The following is a 20,677-nucleotide window of genomic DNA, read 5'->3' as shown; positions in this document are numbered from 1 at the left end:
GTTTTTTTTTCCGGGCAGACTAGTCTAGAGAACATAGATGGAGGGAACAGGAGGTAGAGCGGCCATCTTGGAATCCGAAGGTTCCAGGTTCTATCCTGGCTTCTCCTGGCTACGTGTCATAAGTGTCCTTGAGCAAGACACTGAACCCCTAACTGCTACCGGTTAGCAGGTTGGAGCCTTGCATGGTTTCCTCTGCCATCAGTGTGTGTGAATGGGTGAATGTGAAATACATTGTAAAGCGCTTTGGAGAAAAGCACTATATAAATGCAGTCTAACATAGGGCTGAGGGAACTTAGGGCAGAGGGAACATATATGGCCGAGAGAACATACAGTAGAGCTGAGGGGACATAGGGCTGAGGGAACATAGAGCTGAGGGAGCATAGGGCTGAGGGAATATAGAGCTGAGGGAGCATAGGACTGAGGGAGCATAGAGCTGAGTGAGTATAGGACTGAGGGAGCATAGAGCTGAGGGAGCTTAGGACTAAGGGAACATAGAGCTGAGGGAGTATAGGACTGAGGGAGTATAGGACTGAGGGAGCATAGAGCTGAGGGAGCATAGGACTGAGGGAGTATAGGACTGAGGGAGCATAGGACTAAGGGAACATAGAGCTGAGGGAACATAGGGCTGAGGGAGCATAGGACTGAGGGGCATAGGACTGAGGGAGCATAGAGCTGAGGGAACATAGAGCTGAGGGAGCATAGGACTGAGGGAGCATATACTGAGGGAGCATAGGGCTGAGGGAGCATAGAGCTGAGGGAGCATAGGGCTGAGGGAGCATAGGGCTGAGGGAGCATAGAGCTGAGGGAGCATAGGACTGCGGGAGCATATACTGAGGGAGCATAGGACTGAGGGAGCATAGGACTGAGGGAGCATAGGGCTGAGGGAGCACAGGGCTGAGGGAGCACAGGGCTGAGGGAGCATAGGACTGAGGGAGCATAGGACTGAGGGAGCATAGGACTGAGGGAGCATAGGGCTGAGGGAGCATAGGGCTGAGGGAGCATAGGGCTGAGGGAGCACAGGGCTGAGGGAGCATAGGGCTGAGGGAGCATAGGACTGAGGGAGCATAGGACTGAGGGAGCATAGGACTGAGGGTGCATAGGGCTGAGGGAGCATAGGGCTGAGGGAGCATATGACTGAGGGAGCATAGGACTGAGGGAACATAGGGCTGAGGGAGCATAGGACTGAGGGAGCATAGGACTGAGGGAGCATAGGGCTGAGGGAGCATATGACTGAGGGAGCATAGGGCTGAGGGAGCATAGGGCTGAGGGAGCACAGGGCTGAGGGAGCACAGGGCTGAGGGAGCACAGGACTGAGGGAGCATAGGGCTGAGGGAGCACAGGGCTGAGGGAGCATAGGGCTGAGGGAGCATAGGGCTGAGGGAGCATAGGGCTGAGGGAGCACAGGGCTGAGGGAGCATAGGACTGAGGGAGCACAGGGCTGAGGGAGCATAGGACTGAGGGAGCACAGGGCTGAGGGAGCATAGGACTGAGGGAGCACAGGGCTGACCCCATTGAAAAAACGATAATCTGTGCTGAAACACAGACCAGCCATGAAACAATGACTATCCAGCTAGGGAACAGTGACTATGGGTCTGCTGCATATCAGCCTCTGTGTTACTAAGCCTGTCACAATGATTACATAATCGTCTGATCGCAATTATTGGGGCTAATCGCAATTGTTTTGCATAGTCATTAGAATCGTTTCCATTCACATAACAGCTGGATGACATTAACAGAAATGTGAGGTTTCCATCATTATTCCCCATTGTCGCATCGCAATCCATTGTGTTTGTAGAACAGCTATTTTCACTATTTCTGAAAGACATTTTAGGGAATACAATTATTAAGGATATGGCCTGTTTTGGACATAGTATATCATTTATTTGGATTATTGGTCATGGTCAGAATGTCAGTCATGTCTTTGCGTATAGTGATAGGCTTTGTATATTTGTTATTTATCATATCTGCCCTTGTGGTTCAACGCCAAAAACACAATTGTATGAAGACAGGTTGAAAATGGGTTAAGTCATTGGTTCTCAACCAGTGGTCCTTGAGGGGGTTCCAGGTGGTCCCCAGCTAAATGATGGAGAGTTGGACCCTTATAGACCTTTAAAGGGACTACACCATGAATTTTAACTTTTCCTCAGGCCTCAGGCTTTCACAGCATATCTGGGGTTTTATGTAAATTGGTCTCAAAACAAGCCAAACTGATTTGGCCCCGAAAGTGACGTCACTAGCGGTACAATCCCTCCCGTTTTTCAGTTCCAACTTAGAAAAAAAAAATGTTTTTTTTATTTTTTCTTCTTTTTTTTCTTTTACTTTTTCCACTCAGAACCAGGAGATAACATGCATACAAACTTCCTCAATAGCGCCACGTGCAAATCAGGACAATGTGGTATTGCAGGTGAAAGTGCTTTATAAGCCAGAGAGAAGTTAGTTGGAATGAGTTTATCTGAGGCTTGATTTAGGCTCAAACCTTTTGAAAAACGTTTGAGGGACATATACAATATGCTATTAAATATTATTTATTTTTTTTAAATTCATGGTGTAGATCCTTTAACTCTTGAGAGCGTAAAATTTACGCTCTCAAGAGTAAAATTATTGTTGAACATCTGCATTACTTTTGATCATCGTTTGCCTGTCATCTCTCCTATGGTACCAACATCAATACAGCATGGAATTGTGGACAAAATCTTTATTCAACGATAACAAAATATTCTAGGTTTTGGGTCTGAGAGGCTAAATCTCATCAAACGGTGGTCCGTGGCTCAAATGGCGAATAAATAATGGACCTCGATATGAAAAAAAAAAAAAATCACTGGGCTAAGTGGTGGTTTTAAGAATGTGAGCAGCAGGCTATTTCTTCCGCCACCAGCCACAGGAGGTTAGCCATAGGGTAGATGGGAGTGGGGAGGTGAAGCATGGATCCCGGTGGCAGACTAATCTCATCTGTGTCAAGCGTAAGACGGAACTTGGATCTTGACAATAAACAGCAGGGCACTGGTGTCGCATGTGTCCATTTGTGTGTGTCTGCGCTGTGTCTGTGTGTCCACACGGCAGTGCTTTTCGAACCTTTGAATTTCAAGGACCCCCAGTTTGCTATGCATTAGGCCACAGACCTATATATCTGAGGGTGTACAACTCTGATTGATTGATTGATTGATTGATTGGCTGCAGCTGTGTTTGAACCATTCAATCCGGAAACACATTTCGTCATTTTAGATTTCTTTGGCTATTCAAAAATAGCAGATATACAAACTCATAGCGTGCGGTACAGAGTGCCACGCTATAAGCTTGTAGATCAGTTTTTTTTCTAAATCGTGAACATTTGTGCAAATCTTTGAATATATATATATTTTTAAAGCGAACATTTGTAACTGTCAAATGTCTCAACAAATGCCTTAATTTTTCTGTAAAACTATTTTTTTCTGTAAAACAATTTTTGCTATATCAGTGGTGCGCTCTGAGTTTGTACACTCTGAGAGTGTACAAACGAAGACTTCTTCTCTCTGGCCTTTGAGCACAGCTGAGATATACCAGCACCCCAGGACCTTGACCTTGCTCATTACCACTGTTGTGTGTTGTTTTAATTAGTGTGGAGGGCAACCACAGTGACGTGACAATGTAATTGGCGCAGCCTCCGACGGTATTTCTCCCAGCGTATTCCTCGAGTGGCCGCGACCCGCGACTGGCGTCGGCGCAACCACACTTACTGTAGCAATTTCTGCAATTTCCCAGAAAAGTACTGTACTTAAGTAACATTTTGAGGTATCTGTACTTTGCTTGAGTATTTCCAATTTCCAATACTTTTACTTCTACTCCATCACATCTCAGAGGCAAATATTGTACTTTTACTCCACTACAATTATTTGAAAACGTTAGTTATTAGTTACTTTTCAAATATAAATTATGATATCATGAAACATACATTAACCACTTAAGCCCTATTTTATACATACGCTATTTGAAAATAGCCGATCTACAAGCTCACAACGTGTCGCATCCCAACGCATTTTAAAACATTTTAGTTTACTTTTGGTACTTTGGTACTTTAAGTACATTTTGATGCCAATAATTTAGAATTCTGGACTTTTACTTGTAACAGAGTTTTTCTATATTGCAGTATTGATACTTTTACTCAAGTAAAGAATTTGAGTACTTTTTCCACCACTGCAGGGAGGTAGTAGTAAAAGGATTTCAGGACCTTCTCTGAGACCTTGAATTTCCTCCGCTGACTGAGGTGACACAGGCATTGTCTAGTCGTCTTTGCCACGGTCTCCGTCTGCATTCTCAAGTCAGATCCACGCTAATGTTGCACCCTGAGGTACTGGAAGCTACTCACCCTCTCCACTGGTATCCCGTTGGATCAAGAGGGGTGTGTAGGAACTCTGCTGCTGCATACAGAAGCCCACGATCATCTCCTTGGTTTGTCTGACGTTCAAGAAGAGGCTGTTGTCCTGGCACTACTGAGACAGTTCTGCCACTACCGAGACAATTCATGACTAAGACGCACGCACGCACGCACGCACGCACGCACGCACGCACGCACGCACGCACGCACGCACGCACGCACGCACGCACGCACGCACTTCCATCAGTGTGTTCTTGTCAACATAGATATAGCTGCATTGTTTCTTTGTTTGTGGTTTTATAGTGGCTGCAGCCGTGTTTAAATGACAGTGGGACTTGTTAATAACATACAGTAGCCACCAGGTCGCCCACCTTCGCTCGCGTAGACCATCGTAAATCAAAAGACCATGGCTAAATATAGAACCACTGTCTGGTCTGGCGTAATGACTCAGTCATAGTATAGGTCTGTCTGCCTGCTGAGCACGTTGGGTATACTACTGTTTTAACCTGTTTCATTTTCCACTAAAGCAGTGGTTCTCAACCTTTTCAGACATAAAACGTAGCAAATGTAGCTTTAAAGGCATGCACATTTGTTGCATGTAGAATTCTTTGTGTGTGAGATCCTTCCAGTACGGAATTGCGATTTAATCACTTATTCAAAATAATCAATAACCGATTTTAAATAAAAAAATATGGATTTTGGGAGAAATAATTGAAATATTGCTTTCTTTCAAAAAAATAAATAAAAATAGCGCAAGTAGACGATCTACAAGCTATCCGCAAATGTTGTACGACAAAGGGCTTAAAGGGATAGTTCACCCCCAAAATGACTTTGTTTCTATCAATTACACACCCCATGGAGACTTGAATTCATGGAGATTTTTTTTGTTTTTGTTGCATTCCTAAGCCAATAATTTGATGTGCTCCGGTAGGAGACTCAAAAGTGTCAACTTCGAGTCTCCTACCGGACACATTAGACACATTATCTTTCCTCCGGTCATCAAATTATTGGCCTAGGAATGCAACAAAAACAAAAAAATCGCCATGAATTCAAGGCTTCACGGGGTGTGATAGAAAATAAGTATTTTTTTTGGGTGAACTATCCCTTTTAAGTGGTTAATCAGACTTTTTTTTTTGCAGCGATTCATTGAAAACAATGATAAAGCGCATCTCGATTACAGTGGTACCCAAAAGTTAATCCAAAAAGTAATCAATAGAATAATCGCTAAGTAAAGAATCAATAGCTGCAGCAGCCCTACATTCCAAGGAGGTCCAGCCAAACTGTATCACCTCAGTGAGGACCAGGTTATGCCGTACAGCTAAACATCAGTCTTTGATAGTCTCCTGAGTGCTTATTAGGACTCCTTTCTAAGCCTGTATTTACAAGCATCACTTCAAAGAGGATGAGGTCCAGTTTGAACTCACTCTAATGAAGGTAGATGACATGCAGCGTATCCACTTTGATTACGTCTACGCTCCACTGAAATTTGATTTGGTGACCTCCTTTGTCTCGACCTTAACCCATTAAGACCGGGGACGCATCTGTGTGTCAATTATAAGATTTCTTTGGCTATTAAAAAAAATAGCAGATATACAAGCTCATAGCGCGGCACCGAGTGCTGCAATATGAGCTTGTAGATCTGCTATTTTTGGGGGGAAAATCATGAAAATGTGTGCAAATCTTTGAATCTGTATATTTTTTTAACCAAGCATTTGTACAATATTTTGTTCCAGGGACCCCCCAAGAAACAAAGATTTGAGTTACAAATGTTCGCTTTGAAATATATATATATATATTCAAAGATTTGCACACATTTTCACGATTTTTCAAAAATAGCAGATCTACAAGCTCATAGCACGGCACTCGGTGCCGCGCTATGAGCTTGTACCCCAAAGAAATCTAAAATGACACAGATGCGTCCCCGGGATTGAATGGGTTAACATCTGTTACTAGTACATATACATCACATGTTCCAGAGGAAGGGTGATCTAATTTTTCCATTTCCTGCCCTAGAGTGATTCAATTTGCCACTGTGTGCTTTACAATGGGATTTGGCATATTCTCTGTTTACAGGCCAGCGGGCAGACTTAAAAAGAATATTCTTTCTAATATATTTCGATAATATTGATTACAGGAATCTCATTCCATGCCTGGAAACACACATACGAGACAATTAAAGGTTCATTTGATTTTCTCAATTTTTTTGGGAGGGTTTGATTATTTCAATCTACTGCTTATAATGGTTATCCTGCTTTTGATTTTTAACCTCATGAATCCTAGCATCCCTATGCTGGGCATATCATGATAGGCGAACATTCTGCAAAAATAGCAGATCTACAAGATCGCAACCTGCCATTAACAGTTTACTCTCTAGAGATGAAGTTAAGTTACGCGACATGGTCACGGCCTATCACAGGCTGCCAACTCATTTCTCGTGTGTGTGTGTGTGCGTGTAGGTGAGTGATACTGTATGAGGAGGGAACACGCATAGCTACAGTGCTAAGATAATAAAACAAATTAAAAACAAAAAACATACCATGTTTCTAGCCATTTGTAATCCAGTTTTATTGTATTTCATTACAGCTAAACCAGTAGCGTTGAGTAATTAGCAAAGACTTCCACTGCATGCTGGAGAGCTGGCAGATATTTCAGATAAGGCATTCGGGTGATAAAACAACTACTGAATGCAGTCTAGTGTGTTTCTGAGTACTCTATAGTGCCTACCAGAGGGCAACGCCACTAGTGTTGACTGTAAATCATTTGTAGATTTGTGTATAAAAGCTGACCATAATATGCTTTTTAAGGGTAAAAGTACCACCACTGTATCTGTTCTTGTAACCTAATCCAGAGGGGGAAATGTGCACAGTTTCCCACCCAGCGCTGGTCTCTCACAATGCAGCGGGATCTGGTAGATTTCAACTGCTTAAGGCATTAGGCCAGAGGGATTATCCCAGCAGGCACATAGCACAGCACAGCACAGCACAGCCCTGCTCACCAACAAACAACAATCATTCCAACGCAACCTGCTACTATCTGGCCTGCTTTATACAGGCCCTCTCATCAACTAGTCCTCTCATTGGCAGCAAAGGGAGGTAACTAAGTACATACCCAAGTACTGTACTCGAGTACATTTTCAAGGAAGCCTACTTTTACTTACATTTTCTGATGCTTTATACTTCTACACCTCTCCATCTCAGAGGAAAATATTGTACTTTTTACTCATTTATTTGACGGTTTTAGTTACTTTGATAGTTTATTAATACTTTGTTAAATTATGAATCAGAAATGTTTAAATATTTCAAAAAAATAGCAGTTCAAGTTCGAGCTTGTAGATCTGCAATTTTTTCTGTTTTCGGCTGAAATACTATAAAATAGGGCGTAGGTGTTTAAACTGTTCCTCATTTTGCTAGGGACCCCTTCAAAACACTCTGGGGATCCCTGGACCCCGCTCTGAGAACCAACTGTTATATCTGGCCTGCTTTACTGTCTGATTTTACCAGCTAGCCCTCTCATTGGCCACAGAGCAGCTAGTGAAATCAACTAGCAGTGTCATTGGCTATGGCGCGACACTGAACGGTGAATTGTCTGTCATTGATTGGATGAGGGGCAGGGATGTAACAGGTAGACTGAGACTACATAACTCACCTCCGCTCCAGTGTGTTCTATAATCTTTCACCTGAGCGCGGCATGAGCTTGTAGATCTGCTATTATTTTTAATCTGTGACAATTTGTGCACATCTTTGGATATATATATATATATATATATATATATATATACATTTTAACTCAAATCTTTGCTTCTGGGGGTCCCTGGAACAAAATATTTTCAGATACGGGTCTGCGGCCAAATACATATAATTTTGGGGATTCCTTGACATGAAAAAGTTTGAGAACCACTGCTATATATAGCAAGGAGGGTTAGGATTTAGAAGACATCTGTAGAATCCCCCAGAAGCAAAGTTTGAGTTAAAAATGTTCGCTTTAAAAATACATTATATTCAAAGATATATTGTATTGCATTATATTCAAAGATTTTCACGATTTTTCAAAAATAGCAGATATACAAGCTCAGAGCGCGGCACTCGGTGCCGCGTTCTGAGCTTGTATATCTGCTATTTTTGACTACCCCAAAGAAATCTTAAAATTACACAAGATGCGTTCCCAGTCTAAATGGGTTAAATGATATATTTGTAAGATAGGGGAGGAAGAGGAACACACAGAATTGGAATCAGGTTCATCACAGGTTCACAGGTGTAAAGGAGTGGGTGCAATTATGTTTTCTTTTTTTCCCCGTACAAACTCCATCATTTATAGTTTTCAGGAAAGAGTGGAAGAATAGAGATAGGAGGGAAGGAAAAAAATCTGCTCATTTCCCTTAAAAAAAATGAAATATCCATCCGTTATTATCATTATTATGTTACATTGATGTTGTTTGCACTGTCTTTGTGGAACCTGCTACACCAGCACTTCACTGCTTGTACTTGAGTGACAAATAAAACCCTTGATTCTTGAATTCCCAGAATAGGGATCATGTCTCCCTCTTCTTTCTTGCTTTCTTGCTTTCTTGCTTTCTTGCTTTCTTCCTTTCTTCCTTTCTTGCTTTCTTGCTTTCTTGCTTTCTTGCTTTCTTGCTTTCTTTCTTTCTTTCTTGCTTGCTTGCTCTCTGTCTCTCTCTGTCTCTGTCTCTCTCGCTCTTGCTCGCTCATCTTCTTTGATGATTGTGAATGACTACAATTGGTGTTCTCAGTGTATTTCTATTCAACTATTTTTAGCCTGGCAGGCAGCAGGGCTCTAAGGGGCTCTCACTTGCACACAGACGTCTGTAAATCTAATAGGCAGATTGACACGACACCTGCTGAGCGGATTCATGCTCCCCGAAGGATGAACCCTTCAGATTTTTGGTGATCCCTAGTCAGTACAAACTGGATATGTGGGCATGCCTCACACGGAACTCCATAGATGGCCATAAAAGAGACACAGACAGACAGATATAGAAATATAATATACGTACGTACCGTATGTGCATGAAAGGGACACAACCAGATAGAAAGAGACACTGCCATCGTTTCCGACTCTCATCGATCCGGTCTAGTACAGTATGAATACATAAATACATATTATCCATGTTGTTTTGAAGTGTACAGTTGCCCAATTTCAATTATACCCCCTCACACACACAGATCATTCCAAGTCCAGTTCCTGATGAACTGTGAAAGCACGCAGTGATGTTGACGCCATAGCATTTATCTCAACACCTCAAAACAACATGGAGATATGTTATTATAGTTATATAATACTTTTCATAATTTGACTTTAGTTAGCTTTGCTCAAGGAGGCAAGCCAATTCAAACACTGTTTGGTTCTTTAGGGCAGTGGTTCTCAACCTTTTCAGGCCGTGACCCCCATAATAATCATATTTGAACTGGGGACTTTGACTCCGTTCCACAGATAAATATTGTGAAAATAGCTGATCTACAAGCGCGTTGCGAGGCGTTGTGAGCTTGTAGATCGGCTATTTTCACAATATTTGCCTCTTTCTTATATTATTTGACAATTTGGCCAATGTTTTATAGTATAGTTTGTTGATTACCTTTGATGCAGTAATGGTCTTTTTATTTTCTTTAATAATAATATCTATTTTTTAGGTATTAAAAGGGTCTTAAAAGTCCATAAAATGTCACTTCACTGTCATCTGGGGACCCCCCCAAAATCATGTGGTTGAGAACCACTGCTTTAGGGCGAGGTGACTTTTTCTGCCACCCTCAGGCCAAAATGTCACCTTTGCACACACCATATCTCATGATCTAATTTAGGCAGGTGGCAGAATGAACCGTTCTGATTTCGGTGACCCAATGAGCTTTGCTCTAGCAACACCACGGCCATAATGTCACACGGGGTCCTACGACTGAATGCAGAATGCTGTTCACACCTGGTCTTCAACTTCCCTAGATCAGTGGTTCTCAAAACAATTAAGGACGCCCAAATTGATATGTATTTGGCCGCAGACTCCCATCTGAAAATATTTGTGCCAGGGACCCCATAAGAGAAGATTTGTGTTAAAAATGATGTTACTATCTAACCAGTGTCAACATTTCTTTCAAGAAAAAAAAAAGAATTGCCGATCTACAAGCTTGTGAGCTACAAGATTGGCTATTTTTGAATAGCAGAAGTATATAACATATGGTTACAGTGGTTAGACTGATTTTGATACTATATTAACATATTTAGCTGGGGACCCCCCCCTGGAACCCCCTCAAGGACCCCTGGGGGTCCACGAACTCCACTTAGAGAACCACTGCCCTAGATCTTTCTTTTGCGTTCTCTTCACTGACTTCCGTCTTGGTGTTTACCTGGTATCCTAGTGTAGCTCTAAGTTGTTGTTGGTTGACTAGGGTTCATGCCATTGACTCTGATCTTACACGCTCTCATCCAAGTCACTCTGGATAAGAACTTGTTCTGAATGGCTAAATTATAAATTGTAGGTCTTAACTAGTGAACTTACATTGCCATCTTCATTTGAAAGGATGGGATAGTGTGTGATAATATGTGCATATAACACATATTTTCAGGCCTTGTGATGATAAAACATATTGCACAGCGCAGCTTTGAGACTGAAAGCCTGCCGTTTTGCTAGATAATCACATTTATTTGCGTATTACATATTTTGTGTAATCTTTAGACTGACATGTATTGTCTTTTTTTCTTTTTCAGTGAAGAAAGCCAAACTCCATGGCCTCCCAGGTAAGAAAAGAACCCATTAAATTATGCATGCGTTTACTACACACACATACACAGAAAACACATTTTGGCTGTATTTGGAATATTGTAGTGGCATGCAGTATAATTTCCATTATGACTCAGTTATCATTCATGTACACTTTCATATGACTACCAGGCCGTTAAGTTCACCTGCGGGAGCATTTAAAAAGAATTGTAAATGACTCATAGTTGCATTGTGGGATGCAGAACACAACGGTGGTAGCTGTTTACCTGGTAGTATCCTAGTTTCTTTAAGGCGCTACATTGTTCTCTTTGCACTCTCTACTTATTCATGTTCACATTCTGTGTACTGCTTATAGTACTTTTAGGAAGAATAGTATACAAGTATGCTATTCTCAAACTCAGCCAGTGACTTAATAGGCTCCATGCACAGCAGCCATATTGGACCGAAATTTGGCACATGTTTTACCACAGTGGTTCTCAAACCTTTTAATTTCAAGGACCCCCATAACTCTGAGAGTTACATTCTCATTTGTACACTTTGTTACACACCTTTTTTAAGGGGTCATTTGGAACCCCCTCAAGGAACTTTTCAGTTCTCGTAGAGCCTTCATTAGTATCATTGGTAACACCTGTGATGGAAGTAAGAAGAGGCCCAATTTCTCTCCAAAATGGCTGCTGTGCATAGAGCCTATTCGAAACTTTTTGGACCAACTGGGGAATTGTGGGATGATCGTCCCACACCGTACCCACGTGCCCTTGAGCAAGACACTTTAGCCTCGGAATGCTCCAGTCAATCTATACAGTGATTACCAACAGGGCATTGTGGAGTCTCCGGGGAAATCGTGGAGAATCCAATCACACCCTGGTGTGATTGGGTGGATGTGCTGTAACCCCCTGGTTTTTGGCGTTCGGGTCCGGGGATAATCACCAGCGGTCCAAATGGGGTCTGAAACTCTGAGAATATACAAATGGACCCCTTCCTATGGGTCCATTTGGTTCCATTTGTACATACATAACACACAGTGTTAATTTAGTTAAATTAACACTGAAAATCTTATAGTGTAGATTGGGGATTAGACAAAAAAAGAATACAATAGGGGTTTGTGGACTTAATGCATATGAAACTGGTGGTTCATGAAATTCAAAAAGTTGAGAATCACTGAACTAAAATATTATCACATATCACATTTTGTGTGAGCGTGAGAGAGAGAGAGAAAGCGAGCCCACATTTTACAGGGTCGTTGTCGTTGTCCTCTGGCATTCACTATATCAGGGATGCCGGTATCATTTCAGAAGTGCGGGGGACCGACCAACAATATCTATGCCTCTGGGGTTTAGTGCTATAAGACAGTGGTTCTCAAATCTTTTCATGTCAAGGACCCCCAAAATGATATGTATTTTGGCCGCAGACCCCCATTACAAAATATTTTGTTCCAGGGACCCCCAGAAGCAAAGATTTGAGTTACAAATGTTCGCTTTAAAATGATATATTCAAAGATTTGCACACATTTTTCATCTACAAGCTCATAGTGCCGCGCTATTGTATATCTGCTATTTTTGAATAGCCAAAGTATAACATTTGGATAAAGGGGTTAAAATGATTGTGACGCTTTATTAACACATTTTGCTGGGGACCCCCTGGTATCCCCCCAAGGACCCCAAGGACTTTGAGAACCAATGCTATAAGAGAGCACCGGAGCGCTGCTCTGTAGATGTTTTGTCCAGCGGACACGAATTATGTTCTGTACCTACTTACAATTTGGTAGCGTTCATGAACAAGAGAAACACAGGCTTTAGTCAATACAAGGCATCATCTCTAACGATCCTCTTTCTAGACCAGTGATGGTTGGTGGTCCCCAGATGATTAGATTCTTTCTCACTCAACAGTAAACAAACCAACATGCAGTATAAGTGTATACAGGGTATCTATCTGCACATTTCTATAGTGACAATTTAAGGACTTTTAAGACATTTTAAGTACTTCTAAAATAAAAAAGTATCATAAAAAAATGGTTGACCAAATATGACCTAAGAAAGAGGTGAACATTTTGAAAATAGACGATCTAGTCGAGGCGTTGTGAGCTTGTAAATCGGCTATTTTCACAATATTTCTCTGTGGAACCGAGTCAAACTAAATGTAATGCCTCAGCTCCTACAATTCCAAGTGCTTGTCAGGGTGGGGGGGGGGGGGGGGTCCCCAGTTCAATCGTGATGTTTGCTCTTCTTTATACAGTATATACTGTACTAGGTACCTGTCCGTGAGTGAGCTGTCACAGACGGACCCGGACCCTTCCTGACTCAACCTGTGTGTAAAACTTTGCGTATATATAGCAAACTTTCATCACATACTGTACATTTTGAATGAGATTTGGTTAGATTTTGGTTGGCATTGTGTGCTGACTTCATCCCTTTCACGTGCAGGACATTAGAGAGGAGAAGAGAACAGTATGAGAGAGCAGAGGAGATGAGTAGTAGTGCGGCAAACACGCGCTCATCAACATCAACATCATTATTTATTTCTTGCGGTTTTTAAATCCTGCTCCAGAAAATAAGAATAAGTTGAATTGAACTCAGATTTCACTCAATTCTTTTTTTTACACGTTTATTGTGATTTCATGTTGTGAAAGTCAGCCTATACGCTGGTAGAAACTTTTGGTAGAGCACAGTGTTTCACATCTTATATTCATTCTACTCTGAAATAGTGCAGCAGTAAGGTGTAAAGATGTGTTGGCTGCATGGGCTAAGCCCCCAATGTCTCAAGACCCTAACAACGCCGCTGAATATATCTATATTTGATTACACAGTACTTTAACATAAATCAGTGTCAAGGTTTAACATTTTAAAGGTTACATACTTTCAATTGAGCACATTGATCACCTCTCATCGTCCTTCGTGCATTGGTCTCTTGGCAAAGAAATGGGTCATTTTTCTGCTGACCTTCCTGTAAAATAATCAAGCTGGGGGAAACAAATATTCAGCATAGTTTTCTATTCTCTGTCTTGATTGCATTATGCCGATCTCTAAGACAGGATGCAATGCTGCTTTCTTCAACCACGAGAGGAGAAACTTCCAGTGATTGGCCCATCTAATCGCAACAACATGCATCTCATTAAATTACATTATGAACGATGGATATTATGCAACTTCATAAAAATACATTTTGTATAGAAATACTTTTTGAAGGGGTGCTCCAGTGGTAAGAGCATGTGTGGCATGGATGGGTTGTCCTTTCCACAGCTGGCAGGGTTTGAATACGAACAAAGGCGCTTGACCCCCCCCATCTCTCACCTTTCCTGTCTCTCTCTCACTATCAGAAACGAAGCGGAAATGCTGAAAGTGTATTTGGCTGGGGCTGGCACTGGTAATATAGCAACGTTGTAGCTAGAGCTCTATATTTCTTTCTTTCTCATTACACTATTGATGAACCAATTTTGGGACCTCTAAAGGATGGCAAGTCTTTCTAATCTTATTGGAATACAGTAGATGATTTGTGTGGAAGGTAAATACGTTGTTTGTCATTATTTGGGATGTTGATGTCAACGCGGCAGAGGATCGATTTTCTTATCTATCTACAGTATCTATCGATCCATTTCCATTCTGATTGGGGGTTAATCAATATCAACTGGTCCGATAATGTTATGGATGAGATATTTGCATACAACAGATTCAAGAGGGTTTATTTGTCACTCACTCAATGCAGGTACAAGGAACAAAATGGCTTTGTGGGCAGATAGATAATTTCTGTTTACAAGTGATTGCTTTTGAGTTGAGTCCAGGCAGAAAATTCCCCAAAATATCGAGTGCTAAGTTTTACATTGTCTTATGACAATGCTATCAAGCCACCAGATTGTCACACTAACAGAAAAACAACCACACTTGGTTTACAACATTACAAGTGTTGTGTTGCTGATAACAAGTCAGCAACACTCTCAAATGACCTAATAACTTGAATACCTTTTTGTAAGTGAAACTCTAATTCTTTCCATGATGACGAGAGCATATTCACTGTTCTTGTGCATTTTTGAGTGGTGTTCACAATTCCTCCAGTCATGTTGTCCAGCACTAATTAGTCTGTATTCCTTCTGGGAGAACAGCTTGCAGCAAGACTGTTCTTCTCTGAAAATAAGCCAGCTTCGATCGATTTTTCCTCCCCTGTTTTCCCATAAAAGTTGTGGTGGTGGCATGCATATAGTCAGCCATGGACTGGTTGTTGCTAAATGTATGTTTAATAATATAATAATGTATCTGCAAAGTAACTAGTAACTAAAGTTTTCAAATAATTGTATTTGCCTCCGAGATGTAGTGGAGTAGAAGTAAAATACTCCAGTAAAGTAAAAGTACCTCAACATTGTACTTAAGTACAGTACTTGAGTAAATAAGCTAAGTTACTTTACACCACTGGTTTTAGGTTTTGTTGTTTTTATTTTCTAAAGACAACATTTATGGTGCATTTCCCTTGCACACAGACACACACAACGTCCATTATTGCACTTGACCAACCTTTAGCAAAATCACGATCAGTTATTGAGTATAACAAAACCTACGCATTATTTATCCAGTGTTGCATTGGTTGCTAATTACAACAGAATTTGTGACTGTCAGCAGGAACAGAGGCTGCAAAAAAAATCCCATCAACGTTAATCTTGTATCTTGTATCTTGGGTGAACAGGTTGGTTAGATCAGGGGTCTAGAACGTTTTTCAGGCCAAGGACCCCTTGGCTGAGAGAGAGAGATAAAGCAGGGACCCCCATTATATATTGTATAATATAGATTTCATAGGCAGCTTCATAGACAGCACTGTCAACATGTGTGTTGCATTCATGCTAATGTGGTTTTTCAGACATTTAACCACTTAAATCGTCAATACTAAGTAAACTTGACCTTTCACTCTGTACTTGGTCTGCTCTTTTTTCCCTCTACACCAAACCTCTTTACCTAAAATAGCAGATCTACAAGCACACAACGCCTCGCAGCGCGAGGCGACCAGCTGATCTCGCTGTCTTAGCAGTACGAGACGAGCTTAGGAGGCTACTTTATATTATATAAAATGAGCTTCCAAAATGCTCACAGGAATAAAAGAAAAGCTGAAACGTGGTAAATAATTTATAGTGGGAGCCCACTTTAGTGTTGTTCTTCCCCTCCACATGGGACATTCTAAAACATGTGCATTTTTGTCCTATTAAATGTCTTTTTTTTTCACAAGCAGTGAATTATTACACAAGTTTAGGCTTAAGCCAGTCCTTGCACTGGGCACTTTACTTACATACATTTAATTTATTCTTTCTGCATAGATTACATCGTGATTATGATTATTATGCCACTTACTTTGTCCGTGTGATATATCTGCAAAACACATTTTAACATGAAGTTGGTAATAATATCAACTGCTACTTTAACTTTTGTCTCTCTACTGTCTTAATTTTTTTGTATATTTTTTGTTATACATTTTCTACCAAAAAGTGCAAAACTTTAAAGCTGTCCCATTTCACAAGTTTGTCATGTATAAAAATCTTTTGAAAATAGCAGATCTACAAGTTCACAACGCGTCGCAAAGCGACACGTTGTGAGCTTGTAGATCGGCTAAAGTATTTATAGGGTTGAAGTGGTCAATGTATGTTTTGTAATAATAATCCAGATCTCCAAAGTAACTAGTAACTAACGTTTTCAAAAAAATTTAGTGGAGTAAAAGTACAATATTTTCCTCTGAGATGTAGTGGAGTAGAAGTCAAAGTATTGAAAATTGGAAATACTCCAGTAAAGTAAAAGTACCTCATAATTGTACTTAGGTACAGTACTTGAGTAAATACTTTCCTCCACCCGGTGGTTTGGGGGCCCCGGGGCGTCCCTAACCAAATGGACCTTACAGGTCTTTAATTCTAAGAGTGTGCAGATGGAAATCCATTTGGTAGCTATTCTACCTCAATTCGTCATACAAAACTGTATTCACGGACACAATTATGGCACGTTTCGTTGACACAAGGTGTGTTTACCTTGCGCTGGAACTTCCGTCATCGCACTCAAAGGATGCTGATTGGCATAGCAGCATCAGCTGAGATGTGTGGTTCACTGTATGCGATATGATTGGTCTACTTTTTGGGGGACAGAGATACAGAGATACATTTAGGGATGTAGACAAACCGGGCTCTAGACCAGGGGTTCTCAAACTTTTTCATGTCAAGGACCCCCAAATTGACACTTACTAGCCCGCGGACCCCCATTTGAAAAGATATGCCAAGGACCCCCCATAAGAGAAGATTTTTTACAGCTCTACAAGTGATTTTCAACCATTTTAATTTCAAGGACCCCCAGTTTGACATGCATTAGGCTACGGACCCCCATTTAATGGCATTTCTATCTCTGGGACCCCAATTTATATTGTAAAATCTGTGTTAATTTAACTCTGAGAGTGTGCTAATGGAACCAACGGGTCCAGGTTCCATTTGTACACCTTCTGAGTTACAAACCCATAAGGGTCAATTTAGTTCCTATTTCCTATCTATCATTTAGCTGGGGACCCCCTGGAACTCCCTCAAGGACCCCTGGGGGTCCCCGGACCCCACTTTGAGAACCAAAAGCTCTAGACGGCTGGCCGTATCAGGCGCCATGCTGTAAAAAACGATTGGGACTCCTGCTGCAATGTTGGTTTGGTCTTCATCTGTCTGAGTAGACTAGAGCCTGCATGGCTAGAATGTGAAACCGGAGCCACGAGGGTGAAATGAGTTAACCGAAAAGAAATCCATCATTCACTTAAGGCTTTGCAACATGTGTGATATACACAGGAGGCAGCAGGGTCTCTCACACAGTCGGTACAGGGCTGTCACGGTCCTGACATTTTAGCTGACCATTAATTGTCGTACAAATAATTGCAATGAATGATTTAATTGCGTTCAACTTCTTGGCATGGAACACTGGAACATATCAAAATGATATTTCCTGTTTGTCTTTAAGCTTTGTAATAAAAAATAGCACAGGGCAGATACTGTATGACAACAAAAAAACTTCAATAGACAAAGAAATTAATGACAATAAACCAGTATCAATAATCAAAATGATGTAGGTACAGTACTATGGCCAGAACAGGACCCATTGAGACCTGGAACGCATCTGTGTCACTTTAGCTATTCAAAAATAGCAGATCTACAAGCTCATAGCGCGGCACCGAGTGCCGCGCTATGAGCTTGTAGATCTGCTATTTTTGAAAAATCTTGAATTTTTTTTTTTGTTTTTTTTCCAAAAAACTGTTAGGATTTAGAAAACATTTTAAAGAATCGCCTCAGGTCTTAAAGGGTTAACAGATGAATGTATACAGGTGAATGGAAACACTTCTGATGATTATACAAACAATAATTGTGATTATTGTCAAATAATTGCAATCAACCAATTATGTAATAATTTTCACAGGCCTAGTGGTGAGTAGCCAATAAAGAAAGAAAGAAGACAGACGGACGAGACAGACAGACAGACAGACAGACAGACAGACAGACAGACAGACAGGCGTATCTGCCAGTCATGCATAGATATCCCACAAACCCCTGCTCTCCCCCACCTCCCCACAAACACAGTGGCGAGGAGGACATATCCCAGCATGCAGCAGGACACCCGGGGAGCAGCCGGTGTCATTTATAATTAAGTGGCCATGACTTATGAAAATAAATAAGTTATATTCAGTTACACACGGACGTGTGTGACATGGCCAGGCGAGATGACATTTACCGAGCCGTCTACAGTAATGAATACTCTATTACCGTGTGACAAGGGAGGGATGGAGCGAGGGATGAGGCCAGGGCGAGAGACAGACGGAGGATAAGAGGGCAGACAGAGAGGGCAGAGGCCTGAGTACTTTTACTTTGGAACTGTAAGGCATATTTGTCAATGTCAATACTTTTTTTTACTCAAGTACAGTTTTGAATACAGGCATTTTACTCGTAACAGAGTATTTTAACCAAGTGCTTCTTCCACCACTGGCAGAGGCCAGTCATTTTGTCTGAAAGGACATGGATGGATAAAACCGTAAAAAAAAAAAACTGAAGCAATTAGGTGTAGGGGAAATTATGAGAGGGAAGTCTTGCTTGCCGTAATGCAATCGCTTCATTCAGTCAGCGATTAACAAGAGACTGTGGACAGCTTTAAGTCCACTTCCATTCAAATACTGTACCTGATTTCACACAAGCATCAAAACAATCAAAGAAGCTGTTTTAATGAAAGTCAAATTGGGCATCTTCCTTACTTCCTTCACAGGTGTTACCCAATTATACTAATGACGGCTCTGTTCCATTCTGGTCAAACAGAGTCAGGGTGCTGATATCGTGCATGTTGGCTCACTGGAAACACGCTCAGGGTTCCTTGAGGGGGTTCCAAATGGCCCCTTACGGGTGTGTAACTCTGAGAGTGTACAACTGGAACCAAATGGACCCGTACGGGTCCATTTGGTTCCATTTGTACACTCTCAGAGTTATGGAGGTTCTTGAAATTAAGTTTTGAGAACTGTGCTACACTAAATTAGTACCATTGGTAACACATATGAAGGAAGTAAGGAAGGGGCCCAAAGTTTTTCCAATATGGCTGCTGTGCATAGAGCCTATTAAGTTTCTACAAGATCTACAAACTCACAACACTCACAACGCAGCGTGACACATTGTGAGCTTGTGAATCTGTTTCACTTTACTTGTTTGTTACTGTATTTGGCTTATTCACGTACATAGATACCAGCTCAGCGGCCTTGTGGTTAGAGTGTCCACCCTGAGACTGGGAGGGTTGGGGGTTCGATTCCGCGGTCGAGTTATACTATAAGACTATAAAGACTATAAAAAATGGGACCCAATGCCTCCCCTGCTTGCCACTCAGCATCAAGGGTTGGGTTGGGGGTAAGACCCTGCGACGTACTATAGCGTCATGTCCAGGGGGTGTACTTGTACATCAGGTTGCCTCACGCTACTGAAACAGGAGATAGGTCCTTTGGGCCACATGGCTCGGCAAGGCTACGAACAGTACATAAGGATGTTTATGAGTAGGGAATGACAATGCTTTTAAACAGCTTATCACAAGCATGAACGCCTCTTTAACAAGGATATAATCACGTTTCTTCAACTTTGTAAATTGATTGAACCAATTGAATTAATTCTAATTATTAGAAATAAGACTTCAAACTTCAGCCTTCAGCCTTAATCACATGCAATTGTGTCTCTGAACCACTCACAGCTAGCCATTAACCCATTAAGACCTGAAGCCGATTCTGCAAATGTCTTCTAAAACCAGTAGTTCTCAAACTTTTTCGTGCCAAGGACCCCCAAATTGATATATATATATGGTCGCGGAAGATGAATTGTGCCAGGGACCCCCAGAAGAGAAGATTTGTGTAAAAACAATATTCTAAATGATCAAATAAAAACAGTGTCAAGATTTTTCAAAAATGTTCAAAAATAGCAGATGTACAAGCTCACAGCTCAGCACAAAGTGACGCGCTGCGAGCTTGTACATCTGCTATTTTTGAGAACCACTGTTCTAAACAGTGTTTTTTTTTCTCTGAAAAATGTATGTTGCTAATGCTATATATACTATTTATAGTTAAAATCTAAAATGACACAGATGCTTTCCCGGTTTTAT

At 41.3% G+C, this 20,677-nt stretch overlaps 1 protein-coding gene across 1 annotated transcript in view; it reads left to right on the top strand.

The window, feature by feature from the left end:
* LOC308089091 (protein unc-13 homolog B-like) overlaps nucleotides 1-20,677 on the top strand; it is a gene marked incomplete at its 3' end in the record, with an annotated part of 115,708 nt that overhangs the window by 9,168 nt on the left and 85,863 nt on the right. The window contains exon 2 of the mRNA XM_080433663.1: nucleotides 11,063-11,092. Coding sequence (XP_080289789.1) covers nucleotides 11,063-11,092 — 30 coding nt within the window. The remainder of the gene's footprint in view (nucleotides 1-11,062; nucleotides 11,093-20,677) is intronic.

Source organism: Gymnoscopelus braueri (genome assembly GCF_963280865.1).
Source record: "Gymnoscopelus braueri genome assembly, chromosome: 7".
Lineage (NCBI taxonomy): Eukaryota > Metazoa > Chordata > Actinopteri > Myctophiformes > Myctophidae > Gymnoscopelus > Gymnoscopelus braueri.
This window is presented reverse-complemented; position numbering and strand designations above follow the sequence as displayed.